This window comes from Sarcophilus harrisii, chromosome 1 (genome assembly GCF_902635505.1).
Source record: "Sarcophilus harrisii chromosome 1, mSarHar1.11, whole genome shotgun sequence".
In the NCBI taxonomy this organism is placed as follows: domain Eukaryota; kingdom Metazoa; phylum Chordata; class Mammalia; order Dasyuromorphia; family Dasyuridae; genus Sarcophilus; species Sarcophilus harrisii.
This window is the reverse complement of record NC_045426.1, coordinates 454,574,317-454,600,864: the sequence shown is the minus strand read 5'-3', so window position 1 is coordinate 454,600,864 and position 26,548 is coordinate 454,574,317. Positions and strand designations below refer to the sequence as shown.

The 26,548-nt window shown below is 36.0% G+C and overlaps 2 protein-coding genes across 3 annotated transcripts in view; one reads left to right on the top strand and one right to left on the bottom strand.

The window, feature by feature from the left end:
* Positions 1 to 6,013, top strand: part of TRIM55 (tripartite motif containing 55) — a 72,198-nt gene extending 66,185 nt beyond the window's left edge. For both annotated transcript variants that reach the window (XM_012541286.2, XM_031946332.1), the window contains one exon: positions 5,161 to 6,013. In XM_012541286.2, coding sequence (XP_012396740.1) covers positions 5,161 to 5,286 — 126 coding nt within the window. In that variant the 3' untranslated portion in view covers positions 5,287 to 6,013. The remainder of the gene's footprint in view (positions 1 to 5,160) is intronic.
* Positions 6,014 to 7,317: 1,304 nt separating this feature from the next.
* CRH (corticotropin releasing hormone) lies at positions 7,318 to 9,683 on the bottom strand. The gene is made up of 2 exons (XM_003759728.4): positions 9,387 to 9,683; positions 7,318 to 8,485 (listed from the first exon to the last, which is right to left on the bottom strand). Exon 2 carries the CDS (start codon positions 8,468 to 8,470, stop codon positions 7,868 to 7,870), a length of 603 nt encoding a protein of 200 aa, XP_003759776.1. The 5' UTR covers positions 8,471 to 8,485; positions 9,387 to 9,683; the 3' UTR covers positions 7,318 to 7,867.
* Between the last annotated feature and the right edge of the window lie 16,865 nt (positions 9,684 to 26,548).

Genomic DNA, 26,548 nt, shown 5'->3' with positions numbered 1-26,548 from the left:
AATCAAGTCACAGGCAATGATCTAAAGAAAGTTTTACAACATTTCTGCCAAGTAACATGGAAAGCAGGGGGGCTGTCCAAGAGCCCAATAAAAGGTGATGAATGTACCAGACTTGCTGTTCTAGCTTTCAGTGGATTAAAAAGCTGTTTCATTTATCACCTTTCTTCCTTATACCCAATCTCAATTAAGTCCATGTTATATGTGTTTTACTGAAGTAGTAAGGTTCTTTTACAATATAAAAATTACCTCTGTGAACAAGGAGACTTTCAGACAGGAGGGAGTGGAAGGCAGTAGGAGAAAGGAGCAATGTTGAAAAATGGTTTGGAAAGGGGAATGGATAATTGATACCTGAAAAGGAAAAAGAATTGCTTGAAAGGAATCTTTTTTCAAATAACCTGAATTGTATTATCTCACTTTTAGAATTATATCCCTGTGCCTGGTATAATTTCCAGCACACAGTAGTTGCTTAACAAACATAGCTGCTTAGCAAATACCTATCAATAAAACTTTGCTACTGTTTTTAGATGCAACAAATGCTTTATTTTCAAAATTCCAAGTTTATAAATATTTTCAGATTAGAAAATTCATGTCAGGAATATATGTGTTCAAATTTGTTTCTTATTCTTGACTGAACTATTTCTACTTAGTTTGTTGAAGGGACTTCAGATGTGTTGGTGTTGGGTTTTGGATTACAGAAAAGGAATGGAGTATAAGCTCCTTGAGAGCAGAGACTGTCTAACCCTAACCCTCCCTAACCCAAGCAGAACAAAGTATAAAATTCAGAAATAACCAATGTCTGATACCTACTGTTCATTTTCTCATAGGTCCCAAACTAAACTCTACAATAATATACCCTTAGTAGTAGAAATAATAAACAATAAGTGATCTATTTGTCTTCCTGAAGTTTGCAACAGACCCAGCTCCTCAGCTTAAGAAGATCGGGAAAATCCAAAAGCACTTTGCTAATAGCCAGCAATATGGACAGGGGAGGAGGAGGGAAAGGCAATTGTGTGTGTGTGTGTGTGTGTGTGTGTGTGTGTGTGTGTGTGTGTGTGTGTGTCTGATTTGATTTGCAAGGAAAAAAGAAGTTTCTAATAAGTCTTTATTTTAAGTAATATTTTTTGACTCTCCATAGATCTATACAGAAGCCCATCTTGGAGAAAACCTTGATTATACTCAGAAACAGAGTACAACTGGGCAGATAATAATGGGAATAGGCTTAGGGAATGGAATCCCTGAATTATGGAATTTTTTCTATAAAGATAAGCAAAACAAATACTATTTTCTCAAATTTACTTTGTTACAATGAAGTATACCTAAGTAGTGTCCTGAATGGTAAAAAGGAGGTCCTGAGGATCAGTTTATTTTGCAAATTTAAAATATTAAGAAAGGGGAGACTCACTCACATTTGTACTTTTATTTCTGATTGGATCAAAGAGGCTTTAAACTAGTCTTATGGACACAGGACAAGTTTTCAGCTGTAGGCCCCAGAATGATCTGTCTGTCATTTACTTCAATGTGCTTCTCCATGATATTTCTCTCTCCCCAGATTTCTGAGAGAACTAAATAAAAATAATCATCAAAAATTTTAGATGTATGAAATGATAAATAGGAACATTTTAAGGCCAAATATTAAGAACTAAGGACATTGAAATATTAGAGTTTTGGCATCTAGTACAGAGACAAGTTTTTTTTAAAACAGTGCTTTTTTCACAAAAATTCTGTGAAAAGTGATCAAGTATCATTGTCCTCATTTTACAGCAAATAATGAGCCAGGGTCCCACAATTAGGATCAGAGCAAAAACTAAAAGCCAGGTCTCCTGTGCATGTTTGATTTTCTTCCCATCTTAAATGTTTCCTGGTTCAAAGAGAAGCTCAAGGGTAATAGTTTTCTCCTCTCCCACACTCAAGACTCTATTCTTCCATTTTGGGTTCTCCGAGAAGTTCTTTCCTCCAATATTCTCACATTAATTTATTCCAGAATAACTTCCATAGAAATTCTTTCTAGTCAGGAGCTTCCTAGGGAAAAAAGAGGTTACAAATTTGACCTTGTTACAGTGTAGACAGAATTCAGTTTATATTCAGAAAAGATTAGTTGAATTACTATTTCACATCATTTGGTCTTGCCTGTAAGAGGAATGGAGCAGCTAGGTAGTAGAGTAAATAGAGTACCAGGCCTGGAGTCAGGAAAACTAATCTTTCTAAGTTCAAATCTCACCTGAGACACTTATGAGCCATATGACCCTGGGCAAATCACTGAACCCTGTTTGCCTCAGTTTTCTCAATCTGTAAAAAAGCTGAAGAAGAAAATGGCATATCACTCCATTCTCTCTGCCAAGAAAATCCCAAATGGGGTCATAAAGAGCAAACATAACTGAACAATCACAAATCAGATGAATGACAGTGAGGCAATTTTAGTAAAGATATTAGAGTAGAGTGGAATGTGAATAATAATAATCATAGATGACAGATACTGTATTAGCTAGTATTTATATAGCGCTTTTTAAGGCTTAAAAAATGCTTTACATATGTTATATCACTGGATCCTCACAACAACCCAATGAAATAAGTGTTATTATTAAATTCATTTTACAGATGAGAAATTTGAGGTTAGTGATTTGCCCAAGACTACACAATTAGCAATCTGAGACTGGAGTTGAACTCAGGACTTCGGTAGTCTAAGTTCAGCATGCTATCCATTGTGCTCAACCTTCCTTTCCTTTATGCTTTCCTTTATATTCAGAATTGCCTAGAGTAGAGATGCTAAAAAGATGAAGTAAATTATTGAGAACCCTACAGCCAGTTTGGATCATGGGTGGGACTTCAGGCCAGGTCTTATCCATTGACTTGGAGATGAATTATCTTTTTCCTCTATTGTGTTGCCTCATATATATATATATATATATATATATATATATATATATGTGTGTGTGTGTGTGTGTGTGTGTGTGTGTGTGTGTGTATGCTTATATATATATACATATATATTTAAACCCATATACATACATACACATGTGTATATAATATAATTATATGTAGATAACATGTGAATATATGCAATATATTTATATATACATACATATACTGTTGAGTACATCAGACATTATGCTCAACAAACATACGTGTGTTTATGTATTTTGTTGTTGTTTAGTCATTTTTGTCATGTTCAACTCTCTGTGACCACTTTTGAGGTTTTCTTGGTAAAAATACATGAGTGGTTTGCCATTCCTTCTCCAGCTCATTTTATACCTGAGGAAACTGAGGTAAGCAGGATTAAGTGATTTGCTCAGGGTCACACAGAGAGTAAATATCTGAGGCCAGATTTGAACTCAGGAAGATGAGTCTTCTTTACTCCAGACCTGACACTCTATATATCTATATAAATGTACATATACATGTGTATATAGATGTATGTGTATACACACAGATATACATATAGATATATTGCTTTAAAGTAGCAAATTGTTTGCAAAGAGCATTGAATTTAGGGTATAAGAACTTGGGGTAGAATTTCAATCCTGCCATTTGATAATTGTAATTTGGGGGAAATGACTTAAGTTTCCTGTTACTCTGTTTCTTTATTTGTCAGAAGAGGGCAATTGGGCCAGGTGAACTTTATGGTCCATTACAACTTAAAGTCTTGTGTATGATCTTATATCCTAAAAAAAGTCGAGTGAAAAGAAGTGATTTGTACTTTATAGGCACAGAATTCATGGGACTGTCAGAAACAGAAGATTAATTGAACAGTGAGTTCTAAGGAGTAGATTGAGATATACAAATATATATATATATATATATATATATATATATATATATATATATATATATATAAATTCACAACAACTCGGTAACATGCTTTTTAAGCCCAATGCTCCTCAGTGGTATGTTGATTAGTAGGATCTTCCTGGGGCCTTCCTCATTTATGATCAAAAAGTAACTTTATTATTAGGAAGACTCTTGCTTAATAAATTCTTGAACATGTGGAACCTTCTCTGCACACCATCCAAAAGTATTTGTTTAGACTAGAGCATCTAATAAAGAGCATGCCAAACTTTCCCATTTCGTTCCAATCCATTTTAAAAGAAAATAATGACATATTCAACAAAGGGGTTTTGCATGTATAAGTGTTGCAGCTTCTTGGCTGGGGCATTACAATTGTTGAATGCATGTATTTATTTCATTCATTGTTTGGCTACTATCTCATTCTGAATTAATAGAACTTTCAGCTTTCAGTAATCTAGAATGTAAGATTTTAAAATGCTGTTATCCCTCACTCCCTGTTCCCTCTTTATTTCTGGTTTCTACAAGAAGAATTGTTTGTGTTTATTAATATAGCTTTGAATTCAAGGAGATAATCAACTTTAATATAATGAAAATTTCTTATAAAAATCTTCCATTATATTCAATAATACTTTTTTAAAAATCTAAAAAAATAGCAAAACTCCTATGTGATCTCTAAAAATTTCAATGAAAACCTTATTCCCTAGAAAATATCACCAAGTTTAATTATACTTGATTACTACAAATTAGCTTATAGTGATCATAAACTTGAAAATAAAACCTTGTGAATGTCAGATTATCTTTAAACTTTTCTATTTTCCATGACCTGTTAAAAATCAACCCTGAGTTTTTGAAAGACATCTAGTCTTGATTTTAACACATGGGGAAAAGTATGTACCTAGCCACCTGAGAGTCTGGAGTATTCATCATTGCTAAGGTTGCTTAATTCTGTTATGTTTTCTTAGTTAAAACTCCTATTAATTGCAGACTGACCTGTAAAAATCCAGTGTGATCAGTAAGACCTGTGGAACTGATGTTTCTTTAAAACAAATGAGAGAAAAAAAGCATCCTGGACTCCTTCCATAAGTCTCAAGACATTCCCTCCCCTGCTTGCAGTAACTGGTGCTGTGTTACTGCTGGCCCTTCTTTGGCTTATAAACATATTAACTTTTACAGACCAAATTAGTTGGGCCCCTCTTCTGAGCATTTCATAGATTTTTGTCATTTTAATAATAAAAAATTGTCATCATTATTATTATTACATTCTATATAATTATTGATGTCTTCTAGATAACCTTTATTTAAAAGAAAAAAACTGGACCAACTTAAATAGGTCCTGTCTCTCCTTCTTCCTTCTATACATATTTTCTTCTTTTACAGGTCAGGATTGACTCTTCTGCCCCCCAGGGACAAGTGGAAGGTGCTTCAGGAAGCAGTGATGGAGCTGAAAATGAACCAGCTCGCCATGTCTTCTCTTTTTCCTGGTTAAACTCCTTGAGTGAATGATGTTCATTCCAGCTGCTACCTCTATGTCTGCTTGACTAAGGAGCAAACACAGAGGCAGCAGGTGACCTAGATGAAATAAATATGAAGTAGTGAATGAATGGGACCTCTCAATGAGTTTTTTTGCAAAAAGCTTTGATTCCATGTTAATTACCTGACTAGAATGGGGAATAAGGGGAATGGGGAGAAGAATACTTTGGAGAACTTGCTGCAACAAGGAGAAAATGAAATGATCTTGTTATAATGTGGTATAAGGATACCTTATAAAGATGTGTGTGTGTGTTTGTGTGTGTCTGTGTGCCTGTGTGTGCATGCATGCACATGTAACCAGAATCTTCAATGGGAAAAAGAAGCAAAACTTGTTATTTTGTTATAATCATAATATGTGGTATTGTAACTTTTTCTTTCTAATGATGTCATTGGTCAATGAACATGTATTTTGTGTTTAAATTAACAAGTGATTGATTTAGCAATTTATTTCCAAAATGCAAATATCATTGACCAAAGCTATGAAATGCTTACTTAAAAAATCTTCTTTTTTAGTGCTAGATACATATTTTTGCTTCCTTATCTTTGCAGAATGTCCACTGAATTAAGAACATTTTTAATAGCCCAAAAGAATATAGGGTTGAGATATATATATCCAGGGGCTAGCATACCTCTTTCAGCATTATTCCAGTCTCAGGTTTAGATATTCAGATAATCTATTCCTTAGGTAAAGGAGACCTTTTAGAAGAAACTTTACTTTCTTACATAACTACATAGGAGCCAAGGTAATATATGGTAATAAAAAGCTGCATGGATTTAAACATACTTTTCAAGTCACATTTTGTTTGACACACCATAATGACTCCTTTGGAGCATGGCTGTAATTCTACTATGTATGAAATATTAAATAAATGTGAATTTTTTAAAAAAACTTATAGTCTTATAATGGCTTATTCATGCTGTATCCCTCTGTTTTATGAAGTCATTAAGCAGATGTATTTACAAGAAAAAGGAGAATATGCTTCTTCACATAAACAAAAATTAGCTTTTAACCATTACGAAGCCAATCTTTTTTTCATTTTTGTTAGTTATTCAATTTTGAAGTGTACCCAGGCAGATTAATTAATTGTGAAACTAAATTCTTTGGAAATATTCCATCTTAGAATGAAGAGAAGTGGTTTATGTTCCTGTGAACTAGGATGATAAAACTTGGAATATTTATGAAAATGGAAACATTTTGGAGTTTTAGAAGCTAAAGTCCTTACATAAACTATTTCACCCAAAAATAATTTCAGCAAGTGTCAATTTACATATTACTTTCTTTAATAGCTTTGGGTAGCATCATGTTGCCAGTTTTCTAATACTAGGAATAAATACGATTTTATTTAGCACCTTCGAAAAAGAGATCACTTTAGGCTAAGAAATCTTGATGAAACAGAGATGAATATACTTTTTTGTTTTGCTAAATTAAACCATGTTATTTTACAGTGATTTTTGGAGATGTACATTTTTTTTTATTTCCCTCTTTCTTCATCTCACTCCCCACACACACTCTTCTTTTTCTCTCTCACCCCCACACAAAACTATCTTAAATATAATAGGCGGTAGGTTTTAAAAGCATTGTCATTATGAACCAGTTTTTCATCTCAGCTGCATTTCATAGAACCATGGACTGCAAGAGCTAGAAAACATCTTCAAAATCTAAAAGAAACTGAGGACCCTATATTTATCCTAAGGCCATTGTAGACACTGTCTTAAACTCCTCCATTTTCTATAGAAATGAAAAATCAGGAACAATTTTCTCTCTGTTTTCTTTGTGATAAAGAGTTGGGTGGGGAAGAAAGGGAAAAACTCTTTTCTTCATGTGTAAAAACGCAAGAGAAAATATAGGTGAATACAGCTAGCCAATGCCCTTTGCATTATTGTAGAAGCCCCTTCTAGTCAATGTATTTTGTATAGAAATGAAAACTCAGGAACATTTTTTCCTTGGTTTTCTTTATGATAAATAAAATGGGGTATGGAAGTAAGGGAGAAACTCTTTACTTCGTGTGTAAAAACACAAGAGAAAATATAGATGAACCCATCATGACCTTTGCAGCTTTTATTAAAAATATAAATATTCAACATTCTTTTACACAACCAAATTGACTGAGGGCTGGAAAGATGTTTTATTAGACAATGTTTACAAGGAAAAAAATGATTCAGAAGAACTTACAGGGTTTCCCCGACCAACCACCCTTAACCCAAGGAGAAAAGCTTTCTCCTTGACTTTAGAACACAGCAAGCTTAAGTAGGTGACTTTCCTCTACTCCTTCAAAACATTTCCTCAAAGTTCTACACCTGTGCTAACCATATCACTACAACAACTTGGAGATGGGAAATAAAATTACAAAGTACAATTTTCTTGTTACTGCACTGAAATACACTTCGTGCATGCTAATTAAGGGATATAGGCTCTCTCAGTGTACATCCTCTATGTTTCAAGCTATATAAAAATAAACAAATGATATCAGAGCAGCACTATGGTACAGAATACTGTATTTTTTTTTCTTTTTTTTGTGCTAAATGCAAAATCTCTTTGGCAAAACGGGGTGTCTCACTTTCCAATAATCTCCATCAATTTCCTGTTGCTGTGAGCTTGCTGAGCTAACTGTTCGGCCCGGGCCATTTCTAGGACTTCTCGGAGGAGGTGGAAAGTCAGATCTAGAGAGATGGGAGGTTCTTCCGATCGCTTCTCTCTCTCCATCGCCTCCCGCTGCTCTCCGTAGGTACTCTCAGCTCCTCCCTCCCCTAGACCTGCCTGACTGTCTAGGGAACGCTGGGGGAGTTGCAGGTGTTGGAGCCTTTGGACGGCCCCCCGGAAAAAGTTGGAGACGGAGACCTCGGGGGAGAAGGGGCTACTAGGGTTGCTTCCAGGGGAGGAGGAGGAGGAAGAGGACGAGGACAAGGAGGAGAGGGAAGCAGCGGGGCTCTTGTTGAGGTTGCCCAGGCGCAGGAAGTATTCTTCTCCCATGCGGAGCAGAAGAGGCAGGGGCTGCTGCTGATTCGGCGGCGGCGGCGGCGGCTGGAAGAAGTCCAGGGGCTGAGCTGCGGACCCCATGGACGAAGCGGAACCCTTGCTGATGAGAGCTCTGCATTCTTGGCAAGGCAAGAGCGTAACCAGCAGGATCCCAGTAGACACAAGAAGCTGGAGCTTCATGGTCTAGGACCTGATCTGCAGCACAAAGGGTGGGAGATAAGAGGGAAGAAAGGAATCAAAAAGGGGAGAGAGGAAATCAAGGGGGAAAAAAGAAAAAAAGAAGAGGAAAGGAAAGAAAAGAAAGAGATAAGGTATGGAGTTTAACTGAGCTGGGAGAAGGCACTCCATCTCCGCTTCAGTGACTTTCTACACACTTACACAACATAACATAACATAGCACAACTCAACGCTGCGCAAAGCAACACATCCAATTCCTTCATTAGCCATAGCTAGAAGCTGGGGATGGGCATCTCTAGATGGGCGCTGTCCTCGGTACTGAAGCTTTTATCCAACCAAATGCACCTGGACTCCAGTGGGCTCCAAACCTACTGAATTGTTTTTTTTTCTATGTCGGATGTCCGGAGGTGCGACCTCAGAGAGTTTTGCCCACTGTATATAACTCCCAAGACTGCAAACACTGAACACAACTGCTGGGCTGAGCGCGACCAAAGAGGCGCTATGTGCTCTGTTTTTCTGGGTGTAATATAAAGAGGGAACTTTTTGCTAAAAACTATGTAGTTTAGTAGCGGCAGACTCTCACTCTTCCTTCTCCTTTCCAAACTGATTTCTGTTTCATCCTCCCGGCCCTCAAACAGGGACTCCTTTGCTAAAAAGTGAGTGAAAAGAATTTGAGACATTTTGGTGATGAAAAACACCTTTTTGGTTTGTGGGTTATTGTTTTGGGGATGGTGTTCTTTGTCAGGTAGCAGGAACTATCAGAAATATAAAGATACACTCAGAGACATAACCTGCATAAACACAAGCACACACAAAGACACATTTCGATCAAAGGAGGGCTCACAGAGCACAGTAACATACCTAAAGCAGGGGAAAGTTTTTAGTGAATCTGAAATCGTGTTATCAGGTTTCTCCCTACCTTCAGAGTCGCTTCTGCAAATGAGCGGAGTAGCTCCGGGAGGGAGGAGACTGAAGCTTTTCAGGTGCTTCTTCTGTGTCTCTGAGACGTCTCTTCCCCGAACTTGGGATCAGATTTTCTTCTAATCAGGGCTTGGTTGCGGGATTTTTATAGCTTAGACCCTCTTATGGAATCACGCAGTACTTGCCTAATAAGCTGACGCTTTCTTGACAGCTAGATTGCGTGCTCGATCTGCTCCTGAATAAATCATAGGGTCCTTCCGAACAGCAATGGGCAAAGTTTTGCTATCATAACACAGAATCTCACATCCAATTATATCAACAGATATTTATCGCCTCCTTGGTGACGTCAACCATCCCTAAATTGGAAGAGCTGCTCATGACTTGCCCATTGACAAAAAAACTTGAATGAGATTTCCCAAGTGTGAAAAGATATTGACCTTTTACTATGAATGGCTAACCTGGGGATAGGAGAGCATTTGGAATGTTGGAAGATAAGAAAGGGTTGGGGAGGGTTAGCAATCAAACTACAATGTTCAGTCTTTATTCCCTCCCCCTTTCAGGATCTAAAAGTATTTCTTTGCTAATTTATAAACTCTCCACCTTTTTCAAACCTAAAGAGAAGAGCAGGAAGATAGATTTGCTGGGATATACAGCATCTGCTTCTGACATTCCTGATAGGCAGTTGAAAAATATTATATTATGGAGTCAAAACTTATAATTCACTCTAACCATAGCCTGAGAGATAAGTCAAAATTGGTGAAAAATGCCCAGAAGTAACCATATATTAAGTGACCTGCTAATGGATAGATATATTGATATATATAGAAAGAGTTTACAATTCCCTTGGAAATATACTGTTCCTGTAGACCTGAATTTGTAATGCCCATTTGTTACTAGATTCTTTGATCCTATCCAGTTACATAGGAACTAACTCAGTAAAAAAAATATGTATCTTTCTACTGAGAGTGTACATGTGGAGAGAGAGAGAGACAGAGACAGAGACAGAGACAGACAGAGACAGAGAGAGAGAGAGAGAGAGAGAGAGTCGTTTTGTCATTTTCAGTCATATGGGTATATATAAATATATGCCAAACAGGTGGACAAACATATCCATATAATTATCAACTTCCAATCTGTCATAATCCTTCAGTAAGACTAAAGGCAAGACATGGAGCTGTCTTTATAAGCAGAAGGTCACTTTCTATAAAAGCAGTTTGATCTTAAACATAGGGGCAATAGCCCACTTCTCATCAATTCCCAAATGATGGCAACTCAAAATTCCCCAAAGAAAAACGTTAGAGGAAAGTAAAGTTTTTCATTGACTCCTATTATTAGTTGTACTATGATTATCTGATGAAATAAGATTATGTGCCTCAACGATATCAAAGAAAAATATGTTCATGAAATTATAATTAATTTTGAACTTAATTTATGCTATTACATCTGTGGGTACTAGATATTGCTACTCAATCCACTGATTTCATCTCATTAAAAAATACAAGCATGGAAATTATCTTTAAGAATATTATTAAATGTTAAGCTTAAAATTCCAGACTGTGATGTCTGAAACAATTCACTTTATATATAATCCCTGGAGATATTTATCCAAGATTTCTATAATCCTCATTTGTTTTCTCCCTGAATCTTTCTTTCTAGTTGAAATAATAAACATTTTGTGTTTAACTCATCCTTCATATTTTATATATTCTAAGCTATAATTTTCAGAAAGAAAGAGAAGGGGAAAAGGAGAGAAAGGGAAGGGGGGATATGTTCCAGTCATTGTGCTAAGCACTGGAAATACAAAACCTCCCCAAAACTTAGACCATGCCTTCAAAGAAATTATATTTTAATGAGAGAGAGACACCAAGCAAAAAAAGTACATAAAGATATATATTTGTGTATGTGTATGTATGTATATTTTTATATTATATATAGTGCAAATGGAACATAATCTCAGAAGGAAGGCACTAGCAATGGAGAGAATGTGGATAACAGGAAAGGCCTTCTGCAGAAAGTGGGGTTTGATCTCAGGATTGAAAGAAGCCAGAGAAGCCAAGAGGCAAAAGTGAAGAGGGAACCCATTTCAGATATGTGGAACAAATGATGAAAAAGGCACAGAGTCAGTAGAGGAAGGAAGAAAGGAAGGAAGGAAGGAACAGGATATGATAAATAAAGGAAAAAAGGAGGGGAAGGAGGGAAGGAGGGAAAAAAGGAAAGAGAGAAGGGAGAATGAAAGAAAACCTGTGATTCCAAGGTCATTTGCCTGAATTTTTCTTCATTGATAATAATTATTCAAAACTCCATGCCTGTGTAAATTGGTGAGAACTTGGAAGAAGAGAGAGCCTTCTTTTCTGGCTTCTACTTTCAAGAGAGAAGACTTATGGTTCTGAATTCTCTTTAGGGAGAGGGGTCCTGAAGAGTAATTAGTCTTTACCAAAGAGGAGAATGTTATGCAAATGAGCTTTGAGCCTTAGGCTACAGAAAAACAGCAAGCAGAGGAAAGAAAGGGGAGGGAGAAGGAGGAAAAAATATGGACTTTTTTTACTCGAGAAGTTGGCCTGGGTGTCCCCAGTTGGAAGTTGGTTTCACCCAGAGCAATATGTTGAGGGGATTGTTTAAAATAGAATATTTGAGTTGTTAATAGATAGATTTTAATGGGAGATTGCTATGCAAAGGCAAAATTTTTATGTGTTTCCCATGTTGATAGGAAAGGTTTTGGAGTCCATTATACTGACTCTTTTTCAGTGTATGTTTTTGTTTTTAATGGGAGAAAGAGGCTTTATTGTTGTTTGTTTACATTGAAGAGCATTCCAACTTGTTTCCTTCACAGAATCACAGACTCTCTAAGTTAGAAGATGCCTTAGAGGTCATCTAGTCAAACCCATACTTGGTCGCGAATCCCTTATATATTACTAACAAGTGGTCGTGAAATCTTTGCTTGAGGACTTGAGATGAGAAGGAAATCTTTACCTGGGCAGATAACTCATTCCATTTTGGGAAAGTCTTGATTCTTAGGGAAATTATTCCTTACATAGAGTTAAAATATGCCTCTCAGAAACTTTATCCCAGTACTCTGGATTCTAATTTTTTCCCTAACCCCACTGTCAACTCTCAGCCTAGTGTCTCATCTGAGGGTAAAAAGTGGACTCAAAAAGTTAATTGAAAGCAGAAATTGAATGGACACAGAAAAAGTAAAGAGGCAAGTTCAAGAGCACTAATGAGGCTTGCTTGAGAACTTGTGGAGAAGGCTCTAACAGTATTAAGACAGAAATGCTACTTATCCAGTGAAGATTACATGTGTATATTGTTTCTATACAGTTCTTCTATTCTCTGTTGGATAGATGGGGGTGGAGGGAGGAATAGAGGAACAACAATAACAGAAAATAAAGACAAACCCCCCAAAAATATATCAGGATAATGGGTCCATCTATGGAGAGCTGCCCCAAACACACAGATATTTCTTCAATCTTACATCTCAGCTTCCTTTTTTTTGTCAGTCCTAAAAAGACTTTCTTTGCAAGCTGAGAGTGTTTCCTCTAGTATCAGATAATTCCCTTGGTTCTATAGAAAAGAGTTTTTAAAAGAGGGCACCAACAGAATTAGCTTTATTTGCTGGAGAATGCTGAAAAGGGAGGTGTATGAGAAAGGGAGGGCAAGACATATCCCTTTTTCCCACAGTACTTTTTGACACTGAAGCCTGTTGGGCCTTGCCTCAGCCAGGGTAAAGGTCCTGTTCCCACAAGCAACAAAAGTCAGAAAGTTGAATTTCTTATATCATAACCCTTGCCCACTCCACAGAGATCTTCTTTTAACTGTGAGGCACTCCTAAAGAAAAATATTCACTGTGAAGGCTGTCACATCTGGCTCCTGATTTGACTGCGAATCCCTAAGATAGGCATCTTACTTGAATCCAATCAGTCCAATAGCCTATTTTGTACTAGGCTCTAAGCTAGGTTCTGGGAATGCCAACTACAGAAATGAGAACGTTCCTGTCCTCAAGGAACTTACACTCTACTGAATCTGCTAATTGCCTTTAGAATTTTTGTTTTAAATATATCATCTAAACCAGACACATTACCATGTTGCTTTATCTTGATAAAGAGATCCTGTGATGAGGGAGGTGAGAGAAATCTTGAAACTGTTGTTGCACCTGTACATATATACACACAACTAGAGAGATAGCATAAATGTAGAGGTCTTGGTATATGAAATTGAAGAAACTCTCAAATCAACCAAATCCTTCGAGATAGAAATGACCAGAAAATCAAGAAAATGACTCTTGAAAATAACTACCAGGGAAGCAATTTGAATACTTTAAAGAGTCAACAGCACATTCCAGATAATCATGGATATAATCATAATAACTAACTTAATTTTTTTTCACATTCATTCATTTTACTTAATGTGGAACAATGTAGAAAATACATGAAAACATCAGAATAATCAAACCAAGAAAGAAATATTGGAAAAATTGATAATAGGCAGAATCTAGCTGATGTCTAAGGTCCCCATCAGTTTGCAATCTTATGCAATCTTTTTTGTTTTAACTATTTTTTGGCTATTCTAATTTTTTTTATTTTCAAAAAGATTTTCATAGTTTGTCTCTGTTTATATGGTACACTTGGCACAAATGAGTTTTTAAAATTAGCTAGTCATAGTATTTCTCAACCAGTTCACTTTCTATGTGTAGTGGCATAGAATTTAAATCAACCCAATTGATTACTAATATTATGACTAGTGGTTATGATCATTCTTTCATCATTATTTCATTTGCTTCCCAAACCACTACTAAATAAGTAATTAATACAAGTATCATCATATCCATTTTGCAGATTAGGAAACTAATACTCAGAGTTTAAGTGACTTATGGTCATTTGGTTTCTAAGTGACAGATGATTATGCAGTTTACTTCTACTTTAGTTCATAATTATGCTTCCTTTTAAGTGCTATTACTTGCAGGTTTTAATGAAAGGCAATTTGAAGGTACAACAGGCTGGCTATGAGAATTCATTAGGTGAATGAAATAATGAAATATCCAATCTTCTAAGTGAGATCCAAGTACCCTCTCTGCCAAGAAAAAAAGCCTAGAGTTCTTTTAATTTTTTAATAGTATTTTATTTTTTTCCAATTACATGTAAAGATAGTTTTCAACATTCATTTTTGTTAGATTTTGAGATCCAAATTTTTCAAGCAATCTGATACAAGTTACATGTGTACAATAATTTTGAATATCTTTCCATATGAGTCACGTTGTGAAAGAAAAATCAGAAAAGGGGAAAACTACAAGAAAAAAGTGAAAGTAATATGCTTTGATCTCCATTCAGTCTCTACAATTCTTTCTCTGAATGTAGATGGCATTTTCCAACACAAGTCCATTGGAATTGTCTTGGATCACTGTATTGCTAAGAGCTAAGTCTACCATAGCTGATTATTGCACAAGGTTGCTGTTTCTGGGTGCAATTCTCCCTTGTCCTGCTCACTTCATTCAGCATCAGTTCATGTAAGTCTTTGCAAATTTTCTGAAATCTGCATGTTTATCATTTCTTACAGAACAATAGTATTCCATTACATTCATATACCACAACTTAAGTTAGTTATTCCCCAATTGGTAGGCATTCCAACTGATTGCCACCACAAAAAGAACTGCTATAAACATTTTTGCACATATGGTTCCTCCTCCCACCCTTTTTAATGCTCTCTTTGGATTGCAGACCCAGTAGTATCACTGCTGGATCAAAGGATATGGAAAGTTTTGTAGCCCTTTGGGCATAGTTCCAAATTGTTCTCCAAAATGGTTGGAACAACAATGCATTAGTATTCCAGTTTTCTCACATTCCCTCCAACATTTGTTATTTTCTTTTCCTATCATATTAACCAGTCTGATAGGTGTGAGGTGGTATTTCAGATTTGTTTTAATTTGTATTTCTTAAATCAGTAGTAATTTAAGCTTAGACTTCTAAACTGGCCTCCTGGACATCTGTGATTCATATATAAAAGTAACTCCCTTATATCTTTATCAGATGATTGAAAGCTTCTCAAGAGTAACAGATAAATAAACATTCATGTCTAACTCATTAGGGATGCCATCATTTTTAAAAAAAAAAGGAATATCTTGACATGAATCATTTTTCCCAGGAGTGACAATTACTATTGTAAACTTATTAATGATATTTTATTGTTCAATTCCATCAGTCTCTTCTTGACAATATTTCAGGTTTTCTCAGGAAAGAGAATAAAGCATTTTGCCATTTTTTTCCTCCAGTTCATTTTACAAATGAGGAAATTTAAGCAAAGTTAGGTGACTTGTCCAGGGTCACACATCTAGTACATGTCTGAGGCCAGATTTGAAGTCAGGGAGGTGAGTCTTCCTGATTCCAGGCCTGACACTGTATTACTGGGCCACATATATGTTCTGTTAATGATATGCCTTAGTCTTTTTTAGTTATTTAAAATAAACCCAAATATATAGTAGCAAGACAATATTGGAAAATGGAACATGAAATAAAGAGACTCCACCTCAAGTGCCATTTGTGACATTCACTAACTGTATGATTCTAAAGAAATTTCTTTTTTTATTATATTATAGCTTTTTATTTACAAGATATATGCATGGGCAATTTTTCAGCAATGACAATTGCAAAACCTTTTGTTCCAACTTTCCCCCTCCTTCAGATAGCAGGTTGACCAATACATGTTAAATATGTTGAAGTATAAGTTAAATACAACATATGTATACATGTCCAAACAGTTATTTTGCTGTACAAAAAGAGTCAGACTTTGAAATATTGTACAATTAGCCTTTGAAGGAAATCAAAAATGCAGGCAGGCAAAAATAGAGGGATTGGGAATTCTATGTAGTGGTTCATAGTCATCTCCCGGAGTTCTTTCGCTGGGTGTAGCTGGTTCACTTCATTACTGCTCTATTAGAATTGATTTGGTTCATCTCATTGTTGAAGAGAGCCACATCCATCAGAATTGGTCATCATATAGTATTGTTGTTGGAGTATATAATGATCTCCTGGTCCTGCTCATTTCATTCAGCATCAGTTCATGCAAGTCTCTCCAGGCCTTTCTGAAATCATCCTGCTGGTCATTTTTTACCACAGTTTATTCAGTCATTCTCCAATTGATGGGCATCCATTCAGTTTCCAGTTTCTGGCCACTACAAACAGGGCTGCCACAAACATCCTTGCACATACAGGTCCCTTTCCCTTAGAGAAATTTCTTTCTTTTTTTTTTTAATTTTTCTAGCAGTCTTTTTCTTTTCTTTTTTTTTTTTTGAGTCTTTTTTTTATTATAATAACTTTTTATTGACAGAACCCATGCCAGGGCAATTTTTTACAACATTATCCCTTGTACTCACTTCTGTTCTGATTTTTCCCTTCTCTCCCTCCACCCCCTCCCCCAGATGGCAAGCAGTCCTATATATGTTAAATATATTGCAGTATATCCTAGACACAATGTATGTGTGCAGAACCAAACAGTTCTCTTGTTGCACAGGAAGAATTGGATTCAGAAGGCAGAAATTAACCCAGGAAGAAAAACAAAAATGCAAACAGTTTACATTCATTTCCCAGTGTTCTTTCTTTGGGTGTAGCTGCTTCTGTCCATAATTGATCAATTGAAATTGAGTTAGGTCTCTTTGTCGAAGAAATCCACTTCCATCAAAATACATCTTCATACAGTATCGTTGTTGACGTATATAATGATCTCCTGGTTCTGCTCATTTCACTTAGCATCAGTTCATGTAAGTCTTAGAGAAATTTCTTAATCCCATAGAGATTCAGTTTTCTCATTCCCTTCCCTGAAATTACCTTTTATTTACTTTCTCCTCTATTTTTTATATGTTTAGAGATCTATATATCCCCCCTCTTCATAGAACACAAAATCTGAAACATAGTGTTTCATGAATGCTTGGTTATTGGGTGATTATAAAAGGGAATGACATCTATAGAATCTATTCTCACAAGGTTGTTGTGAGGATCAAGTAGGATAATGTATGTGCTTTGTAAATTTTAAATAGCTATAGAACGGTTCGTTATTATTTTTTGGTCTGGTCCAGATGTGTGATTTCACTGTGATAAAGATGCACCTTATACTTTAAAGAAAACTAGGCACAATGGATACTGTGCTGGTTCTGGAGTCAAGAATACTTAAATTCAGATTTGGCTTCAGACACCAGCTGTGAGATCCTAAGCAAGTTGCTTAATTCTGGCCTCAGTTTCCTCAATTGTAAAATAGAGATAAAAATAGCACATCTTGAAGGGTTGCTTTGAGAATCAAATGAGATATTTGTAAAGCACTTAACACAAGTGCTTGGTCCATAGTAGGTACTTAATAAATGCTTATTTCTAGGTGGGAGAGCCAGATGGCAGTGGATAGAGTACCTGCCCTACAGTCATAAGGATGATCTAAGTTAAAATCTGGTCTCAGACACTTAACACTTACTAGCTGTGTGACCCTGGGCAAGTCATTTAACTTTGCTTCACTAAAAACTAATTAATTAATAAGTGCTTGTTTCCTTCCTTCTATCAAAACAGATCTGTAGCTTATAGTTTCAGAAAGTTGTTGGTAGGTGCTGAAGGGTTAAGTGACTTCTCTAAAGACAGCCAATATGAATCAAAGGTGGGACCTGAACCAGGTCATCTTGGTTCATTCTTTACTGCACTATTGCACTATGCTACTTCTTAATTATAATTCTATTGAACTCCCATCCACTTTAATATCTTTTTCATCATTTTTTATGGGCTAAGACAGTGATACAAATAGACCAGAGGAAAACAGCATTTTTCATTGGAAAGAGTTTTTTGAAGGACCAGATTTTCAAGGGTGTGAGATGAACACATCTGGAGATTTCTCTTTTCTGTGATCTGGGACCTTTTATTTAGTTTATGATCTCATCCACTTTAAACATGTTATTTCCTATTTATAAGATAGTCTGTATCATCTGAACTGATCACTGCTCACTGTCTCTGTGAGAGAAAGAAGGCACCCTTGTTTTATGAGAGAACAACTGCATTCAGAAAGGTAAGAGAATAAGCTCTACTTTCCCTAAAAACCAAAACAGGTTCTCAGGGTGCCTGACTACAATACAGACTGAAAAAAAAAGGGCCAGAGGAATATTTCCTGGACTAATGTTTCAGGAAGAGGAAGAGGAAATATTTAGGAAGATCTGAAGGCAAATAGCTCTGTGAATTCCAAATGAAAGACAGATCATATAATCAACTATTGGGGAAGAAGCAAAGCTCAAATCAAACATCCCCAGACTCAGGAAAATCTCTGGGCAATTTATTTGTTACTTTAACTAGAAGCACATTAGCCATTTCTATAATTTGATACTTATTTCTAAAGTGATTATCTTCCCCAAATGACTAACATTTCTCATAAGAAAACCATTCTCATTGGTAGACCATAGTCTGAATGGTAAGATATACAACTAGAATGTGGGATGGGCTATAAAGGGGAAGGGATGTCCTTTTAATTCTTTTTTGCAGGGCTAAATTTAATTCCATCCCACCACTTCTGAGTAGGTGAAAAAATGCTGCAGAATGCCTTCTGTTTTGTTTCTTCTGCTGTTATCCCCCTTTAAGAGAAGGGAAGAAAAAGAATAACTGAGGATGGGAAAATAGGAAGAAAGGAGATCAGCCTTCTGACTCCTTTCTTCCATTTCTGAAATTCTGTATGAAACTCTAAGAAAAGATCTTTTATACACACATACACTCAAAGTCTTTCACTATACCCCATGCTACTATCATGACTATCCTTGCAGGAACATTATAGAATCATCCCCTCCATGTCTTGTGGCAGTGGTAGTCACACAGGTTAGGGAAACTATAGCTCGGGATGTACAGTGGGTTTTAATTTAATTCAACAAATATTTATTAAGCACCTATTATGTGCCAGGCAGCTAGGTGATGCAGTGAATAGAGTGCCAGTCCTGGAGTCAGGAAGACTCATCTTCCTGAGTTCACTTACTAGCTGTGTGAGTCTGGGAAAGTCTCTTTACCCTGCTTGATTCAATTGCCTCATCTGTCAAATAATCTGGAGAAGGAAATGGCAAATCATTTCAGAATCTTTGGCAAGAAAACCTCAAGAAAATACAACTGAACAACAATAAAAACAACAAACATAACAGAAAGAGGGAAAAGAGTTAACATCTGGAAGGTACAGAAAAAGGTTCATAGAGAAGATGGTTCCTGATCTATGTCTTAAAGGAAACCAGAGACACCAAGAATGAAGGTGAAGGTGGAGTGTACCTCAGACATGGGGAACCATGTGCACAAAGGTAACAGATGAAATGTCAGGTATGGGAAACAGAAAGCAAGCAGGTCAGATATCACTAAGGAAAAGTAGACCCAGTCTATTTTAAATATGAGCTACGTGGTTGTTGGTAGTAATATTCAATATTGTACTCCTGGAGACCTTTCTTTTTACGATTGTCATTCATAAAGTGAAAGAAAGAGAACAGAGACAGAGCATTGTACATAGTAAACACCAAATAAATGTTAGTGGAATGGATAAATAGGCCCATGAGGAGTTCAACTTTAGAAGAAAAACATAGGTCCTCCTGCTTCTTCTATACAGTTTAAGACTTCCTATTTCCATGCCTTGATATGGAGTACCCCGTGCCTAAGAACCCCTCCCTCTCTTAGAATACCTTGGTTACTTTATTTTTTTTTTTTTTTGCTAAGGAAATTGGGGTCACACAGGATCACATAGCTAGGAAGTGTTAAGTGTCTGAGATCAGATTTGAACTCAAGTCCTCCTGACTTCAGGGCTGGTGCTCTATCCACTGTACCACCTAGCTGTCCCCACCCTTGGCTCTTGTCTTCTATTAAATAAAATCTTTTCTGATATTTTCCACTCAGTTTATAGAACTCCCTGCCCCCAATGATTTTGTATTTAAACGTTTATTATTTATTTTATGTTCTCTTCCCTCATGTAGTTTATGCTCTTTTGTCTGCATCCCCAACAATTATATAATTTTTGTTGTTCTTCAGTTATTTCAGTCAACTCTGTGACCCCATTTTGGATTTTCTTGGAAGAGATACTGCAGTAATTTGCCATTTCCTTCTCCAGCTCATTTTACAGATGAAGAAATTGAGGCAAATAAGATTAAGTGACTTGCCCAAGATCACACAGTTAAGTGTCTCAGGATATCTGAACTCAAGTATTTCTGACTTTAAGTCTACTGATGTATCCTTTGAACCATAAACTGCCCCGTACATACTTATTACCTGATAAATATTTGCTTGTTTAAATTTTAAAATAACACATTTTTGCATTGCTTTAGGATTTACAAAATGCTATTTTCATAGCAATCTTGAGAAATAGGCACTTCTAGTACTGTTCCCATTTTACAGATGAGGAAATGGAGACCTAGTAGGTCATTTTAGAAAGTTAGCTGCCTGGGGCTCAGAGTGATTAAATGATTTGCTTAAGGTTATCCAACTGGTAAATAAGACCTGGGCTATAGATTTTTCTAGACTTCAGAAAAGGAGAGTGAAAGAAAAGAATCTTACAAAATGTTGTGCCACAGTTCCCTAATTGTCCTGCCTCAGTTTCCCTGAATTATTCTGCCCCAGTTTCTCTGTATTGTTCTGCCTCAATCCCCCTGGTTACAATCTCCCTCTTCTGCTCATTAGAACTGAGATAATTAGGGCTGTGGACATCTGATATTCCAGAAGATAAGACTTCAGATTTCCCATCTCAGATACCTAATTGACATTGTCTATATCTCTAAGTTTTAGACTTCCTGGCTCTAGTTGGACACCTCCTAAGTCCTCCCAATTTGTAAGAATTTATGGTCCTCCCCCCAACCTGTCAGAACCGGATTGATGGTCCCTTTCTTGGAGATTTCCGCTCACCAGAGTTTTGACTCCACCTCCCATTTGTCTACCCGAACTTAGAGCCATATATATGTCATTGAGAACTCACATTTGCTACTGGATGCTTTGGACATCAGCCCTGGGGGTAACATGCCCCCAGCACAATCTCTCCCACTCAAATAAAATATTAAAAATTCTCTAATCTCTATCTTGTCTCAGTTTCTCTGGCATTACAAAAAGAAGAAATAGAAGAGATATAACAGCTATCTTCAAGTATTTTAAATTCTATCATGTAAAAAACAAAACAAAACAAACAAAAAAAAAACAACAGAATGAAATGCCATGGCTAGAAGTTTCATTTAATAATAATAATTATAGCTTATATTTGTATAGTGCTCATTATGTGCCAAGCACTGTGCTAAATGTTTTATAGTTATCATCTTATTTGATCCTCACAATAACCCTGGGAAGTAGGTGCTTTTATTATTCCCCATTTTGCAGATAAAGAAACTGAGGCAAATAGAAGTTAAATAACTTATCTAGTTAGTAAATATTTGAGGCCGGCCAGCCACATTTGAACTTATTTCTGAGTCCAGTTCACAGAGCTTTACTGTTGAATTTATTATATATTTAAAAAGAAAAAAAGAAACAAGCTCTGTTTAGCAGAGATTTAGTTTCACACACAATCCCTTTCTATTCTATTCATATGGAAATGCTCATTTTGGGGTGGGGATGGGATTTGTTAAGTTCAGAATTTTATTTTATTTTTATTTTTAAATAGTATTTTATTTTTCAAAATATATAGAAATATAGTTTTCAACATTTACCTTTCCAAAATTTTGTGTTCCAAATTTTTCTCCCTCTCTCTCCTGCTCCCACTCCTTGAGATATCAAAAAATCTAATAATGTTAAATATATGCAATCCTTCTAAATATATTTCCACATTTGTCAAGCTGCACAAAAAATTTAGATCAAAAGGAGAAAAATATGAAAAAAAGCAAACAAACAACATAAGTTCAGAATTTTAAAAAAGATTAAAGAAAATGTTTCTTAACTATTATAGGCTGTTTCTAGTGGTAGTGCTTCTCCTTCCTCCCCAGCAATTCAAACTGAAGTCAGATGTCCAATAGCATGTAGTAAAGAGAATTCCCCTTTAGGTCTATTAGAGGTCAGTTGACCTCCAGTGATCTTTCTTTTTCCTTTCCTAATTCATTCTCCACATGGCTGCCAAGAGAATCTTCCTAAGGCACCTACGATCTCACCCCCTACTTTTTATTATAAGTATAATCTGGATATATTAATCTCTTTCTTTCCTCCAGCCCAACCTACAATAGCCCAGTGGAATACAAACTCCCCCAGATTCCCCCAGCTGTTAGTGTTTGGTGACTTTTCAAATAAAATACAAACTTTGATTGATTCTCTTCTTTTAGATAAGCATTCCCTACCTTCAATTGTACTTGTCTGCATATGTATTTCTTCCTCTTTCTCCTTCACATAGTTTAATAGAATATAAACTCCTTGAGGGAAAGTACTGTTTGGCTTTTATCCAACAACCATACTGTGGGCCAGGCACTATGCTAAATTATGGGGGATTCAAAGATAAAAGTCTCTACTCTCAAGAAGGAATCTATATTCTAACATATACATATATGAAAATATATATTGTTCAATTGTGTCCAATTCTTTGTGACCCCCTTTATGACCAAAATGGTTTGATTTCTTTCTCCCAGCATTCTATCCACTGTGCCACCAAGGTGCCATCAAAAGTATATGTAGAATATGTACACAAATGAATCCAATTTAATTTTGGAAAGGATGACACTATTGGCTTATGGGGTGGAGAAGAGAATCAGCAAAGTCTTCATGAAGAAAGTCGGATTTAAATTGATTCTTGAAGAAAATAAAGGATTCCGTGAGACTAATTAATATGAGGAGAGAGTTCATTCCAGACATAGAGTACAATCCATGCAAAAGCATGGAGACTGGAGAAGGAATGCAATGTGTAATGAGGAACTAGTGGACCAATGTGACTGGGTCGTAAATTATACAGAGGGAAATAATGTGTAAGAAGAGTGGAAAAAGCTTGGAAAGAGAACTAATGGAAAACAGAAAGAGAAGACACTAGGGTTTATTGGGTCGGGTAATACTCAATTTCCAAGCACAGTGCTTTGCAGAGTAGGCAGTTAATTGATTATTGAATTGAATTAAATTCTCACCCAAAATTATGTATTTCTATAATTATATATTGTTTGTGACTCCCTCCCACTCCCCCAAGGAATAACATGGACTTTGCAGCCAGTGTCTTCCAGAGAATAGGCAACCAGTCTGGGGTAAATGATTCAGGGCATTAGAAAGGGGCTTGTCTGCTTTTTTGATAAATCTAGTTGAACAGACACAGCTGACCTTTAACTCATAAGGCATTGCATTTTCTATTCTGGGCTCTGGATAATGGATGGGGAGCAATAGGAGGATATGTGTAAGCTTTCACAGTCCTGAATGGCAATTCTGCAGTAACTAATAATCTTACAATTATTGGCAACAACAAAAGAATCCATCAGCTGAGCATCCTGGCAAATCATTTGTATTCATGGTCATCTCTCATGTCTGGAGACATTTCGCAAGGAGCCTGGCCTTGCTGTACATTTTCTTGGGTCCCTGGTTAGTGTGACAATGTGATTTTCTGCTGCTTCTGAGAAAAAATCATAGTTAATACTTTGAGTTTCTAGAGATAAAGGATTTAGAGTGTATTAATGCAAAAGTGTTTAAATCTGGAAGAGACCTTTGAAATGATCTAGGATCATAAATCTAGATCTGGGGCTTAGAGGACATCTAGTCTAGTCTAACTTCATTTTATAGATGAGCAAACAGAGGGTCAGAGTAAAAGCAGTGTGACTTATCCAAGTTCCCACAATTAGTGGCTGATTTAGGACTAGAACCCAGTTCTTATGAATCCTTTTGATTTTATGATATATTCCATAAATGCCATGAATCCACAGTGTCTCATCTCCTAGTAGATTTGAAGTTCTTTTAAGGTTTACTATTCTTATCTCTCACTGGATATAGGCAGGTATTTTGATCAGTGTAGATGGTCAATTAATACCATTGGATAGTGGATTGACATTAAGTGCATTTCTTTTCCCTTTCTGTCCCTACAAAATTAACTCTTTGAGACCAGGACTGTTTCATTTTTGTTTCTGTGCCCCCAGGATCTACCTCAACCCTTGAACAAAGAAGAAATTTGATAAATATTTATTGAATTAAGATGAATGGTATATATGTGAGGTAGTCTGTGTAAAATATTCCAAAGTGTTCTCTGAAGTTAGATGAGCCTTGGCAGGGTTTATTATGTGAAATCTCAAGGTTGGAATAAAGAGTATCTTTTTGATTTGCTATAATGGAACTCACAAAAGACTATTCTCCTTCCTCTGTATTTCAGTCTGTGATCTCATCAGCATTGTTCAGGATAATGGAACTGGTTTAACTATTTCAAACAGTGGAGACATGAACTTCTATTCATATTAAGCTAAATATAGATCTAAGTTTGAGCTCAGGCTTATTGGCCAACCTGTTTTATTTGTGATTTAATTCCTAATAGTTGTTAAGTTTTTCATGTATCAAATATATTCCTAGCAATAATAGCAATAAAGGAATTGAATTCTAATTCCTGGCAAATATACTAGCTGCCTCTGGGCAACTATTCTACTCTTGGGGAGTAGAGATGGCACATTTGACTTTTCCTTCCTTGAAAAAGAATTTTGGATAGCATGACTTGCATTGCATTGGATAGCATTGCATCACTAAAAGATATTCACTCAGGTGGTTTAGATCTTATATTAAGCATCAAGAATTACTAGCCCATCCTTCCCCATGTGGATGGATAGAGAGAAAAATAAATGTTGTCAATAAGCTGATCTTCTCATCGATGTTGGGGTAAATAGTTAACCTTTCTACTTGAACATTTCTGTTTAATTTCTTTTTTAATTAACAAGCATTTATTTTTCCCCTTTCCCTTTACTCCATATTCAAAAAAAGACAAAAACAAAACCCTTGTATTAAATATGCATTGTCAAGCAAAGAAAATTCCTACATTGGCCATGTTAAAATGTATTTCTCATTCTGCATTTTGAGTCTACCACCTGTCAGGAGATGGCATTCTTCATCATCTGTCTTCTGAAAGGTCATATCATTGATCAGAGTTCTTAAGTCTTTCAAAATTATTTATGTTTACAATGTTGTTATTGTATGAATTGTTCTCCTTGTCAGGAACATTTAAAGGTTGGTCCATTTTTACTTAGGATATACCTGTTATGACTGAAGTTCTGTCTAGTGAATGCCAATCTAAAAGCAATCTGAAAATTGGTAGATTACTGACTGTGTTGACTTTCCTATTCTTTGGATTTATTTATTTGGCTACTAAAAGGTATCCATGATCAAGAAACAGCAACAGAAAGACTAATAAACAACTTCTAAGGTCTTTTATTTATTTGTTTGTTTGCTTGCTTATTTATTTATTTATTTGGCATTGCTCTCTGATACCCAAAGTCCAAAGTTATGTTTTCCATAATGGGCATGGTGTAACAACTCAAGAAAATATGGTATTTGAAAGATCTCAGCTGTGATTCAGTTCTTTTTCACACCTTTACTACTGCTGGATAAACTTATTATGAGTTATTCTTTGTCTCTACTGTAACAGAATCAAGGGAAAAGTAAATATTCATTTGTCATGAATGCTAAAAGGAAAATAATATTTCTTGATCATTTGATGTTTTCCTTAGCCCATGCTAGTTACATCAGCTATACAAAATTATACCTCAAAATTATATAGTGATTTCCTCATAAAACCTCTGTGAAGTAAATAGTGCATAATTCCCATGTTACTGTTAAGGAAATTGATGCATTGAGATTTTTAAGGGGCCAGTTAATGGTCATATAGTTAATGTGTTTGAGGTTAGAACTGAATATAAGTCTCCTGACTCTTAAGCCCATGAATGGGAATGTTTCAGTTAAAGTCTTCTAACAGTACAGTTTGTGTGTGTGTGTGTGTGTGTGTGTGTGTGTGTGTGTGTGAGAGAGAGAGAGAGAGAGAGAGAGAGAGAGAGACAGAGACAGAGACAGAGACAGAGACAGAGACAGAGTAAGAAAGGGATAAAAAGAAAGAAAGAGGAAGATAGGATGAAGGAAACAAGAGAAAAAGAAAGAAGGAAGGGAAGGAGGAGGGGAGGACTGGATGGAAAAAGCAAGGAAGAAACAAAGGAAGAAAGGAAAGAATGAAGGGAGAAAGGAAGGAAAGAATGAAGGAAGGAAGGGAGAAAGAAAAGAAGGAAGGAAAGAA

Excerpts from the sequence above, each read along its gene's own strand:
- CRH (XM_003759728.4), bottom strand. The coding sequence starts at position 8,470 with ATGAAGCTCCAGCTTCTTGTGTCTACTGGGATCCTGCTGGTTACGCTC.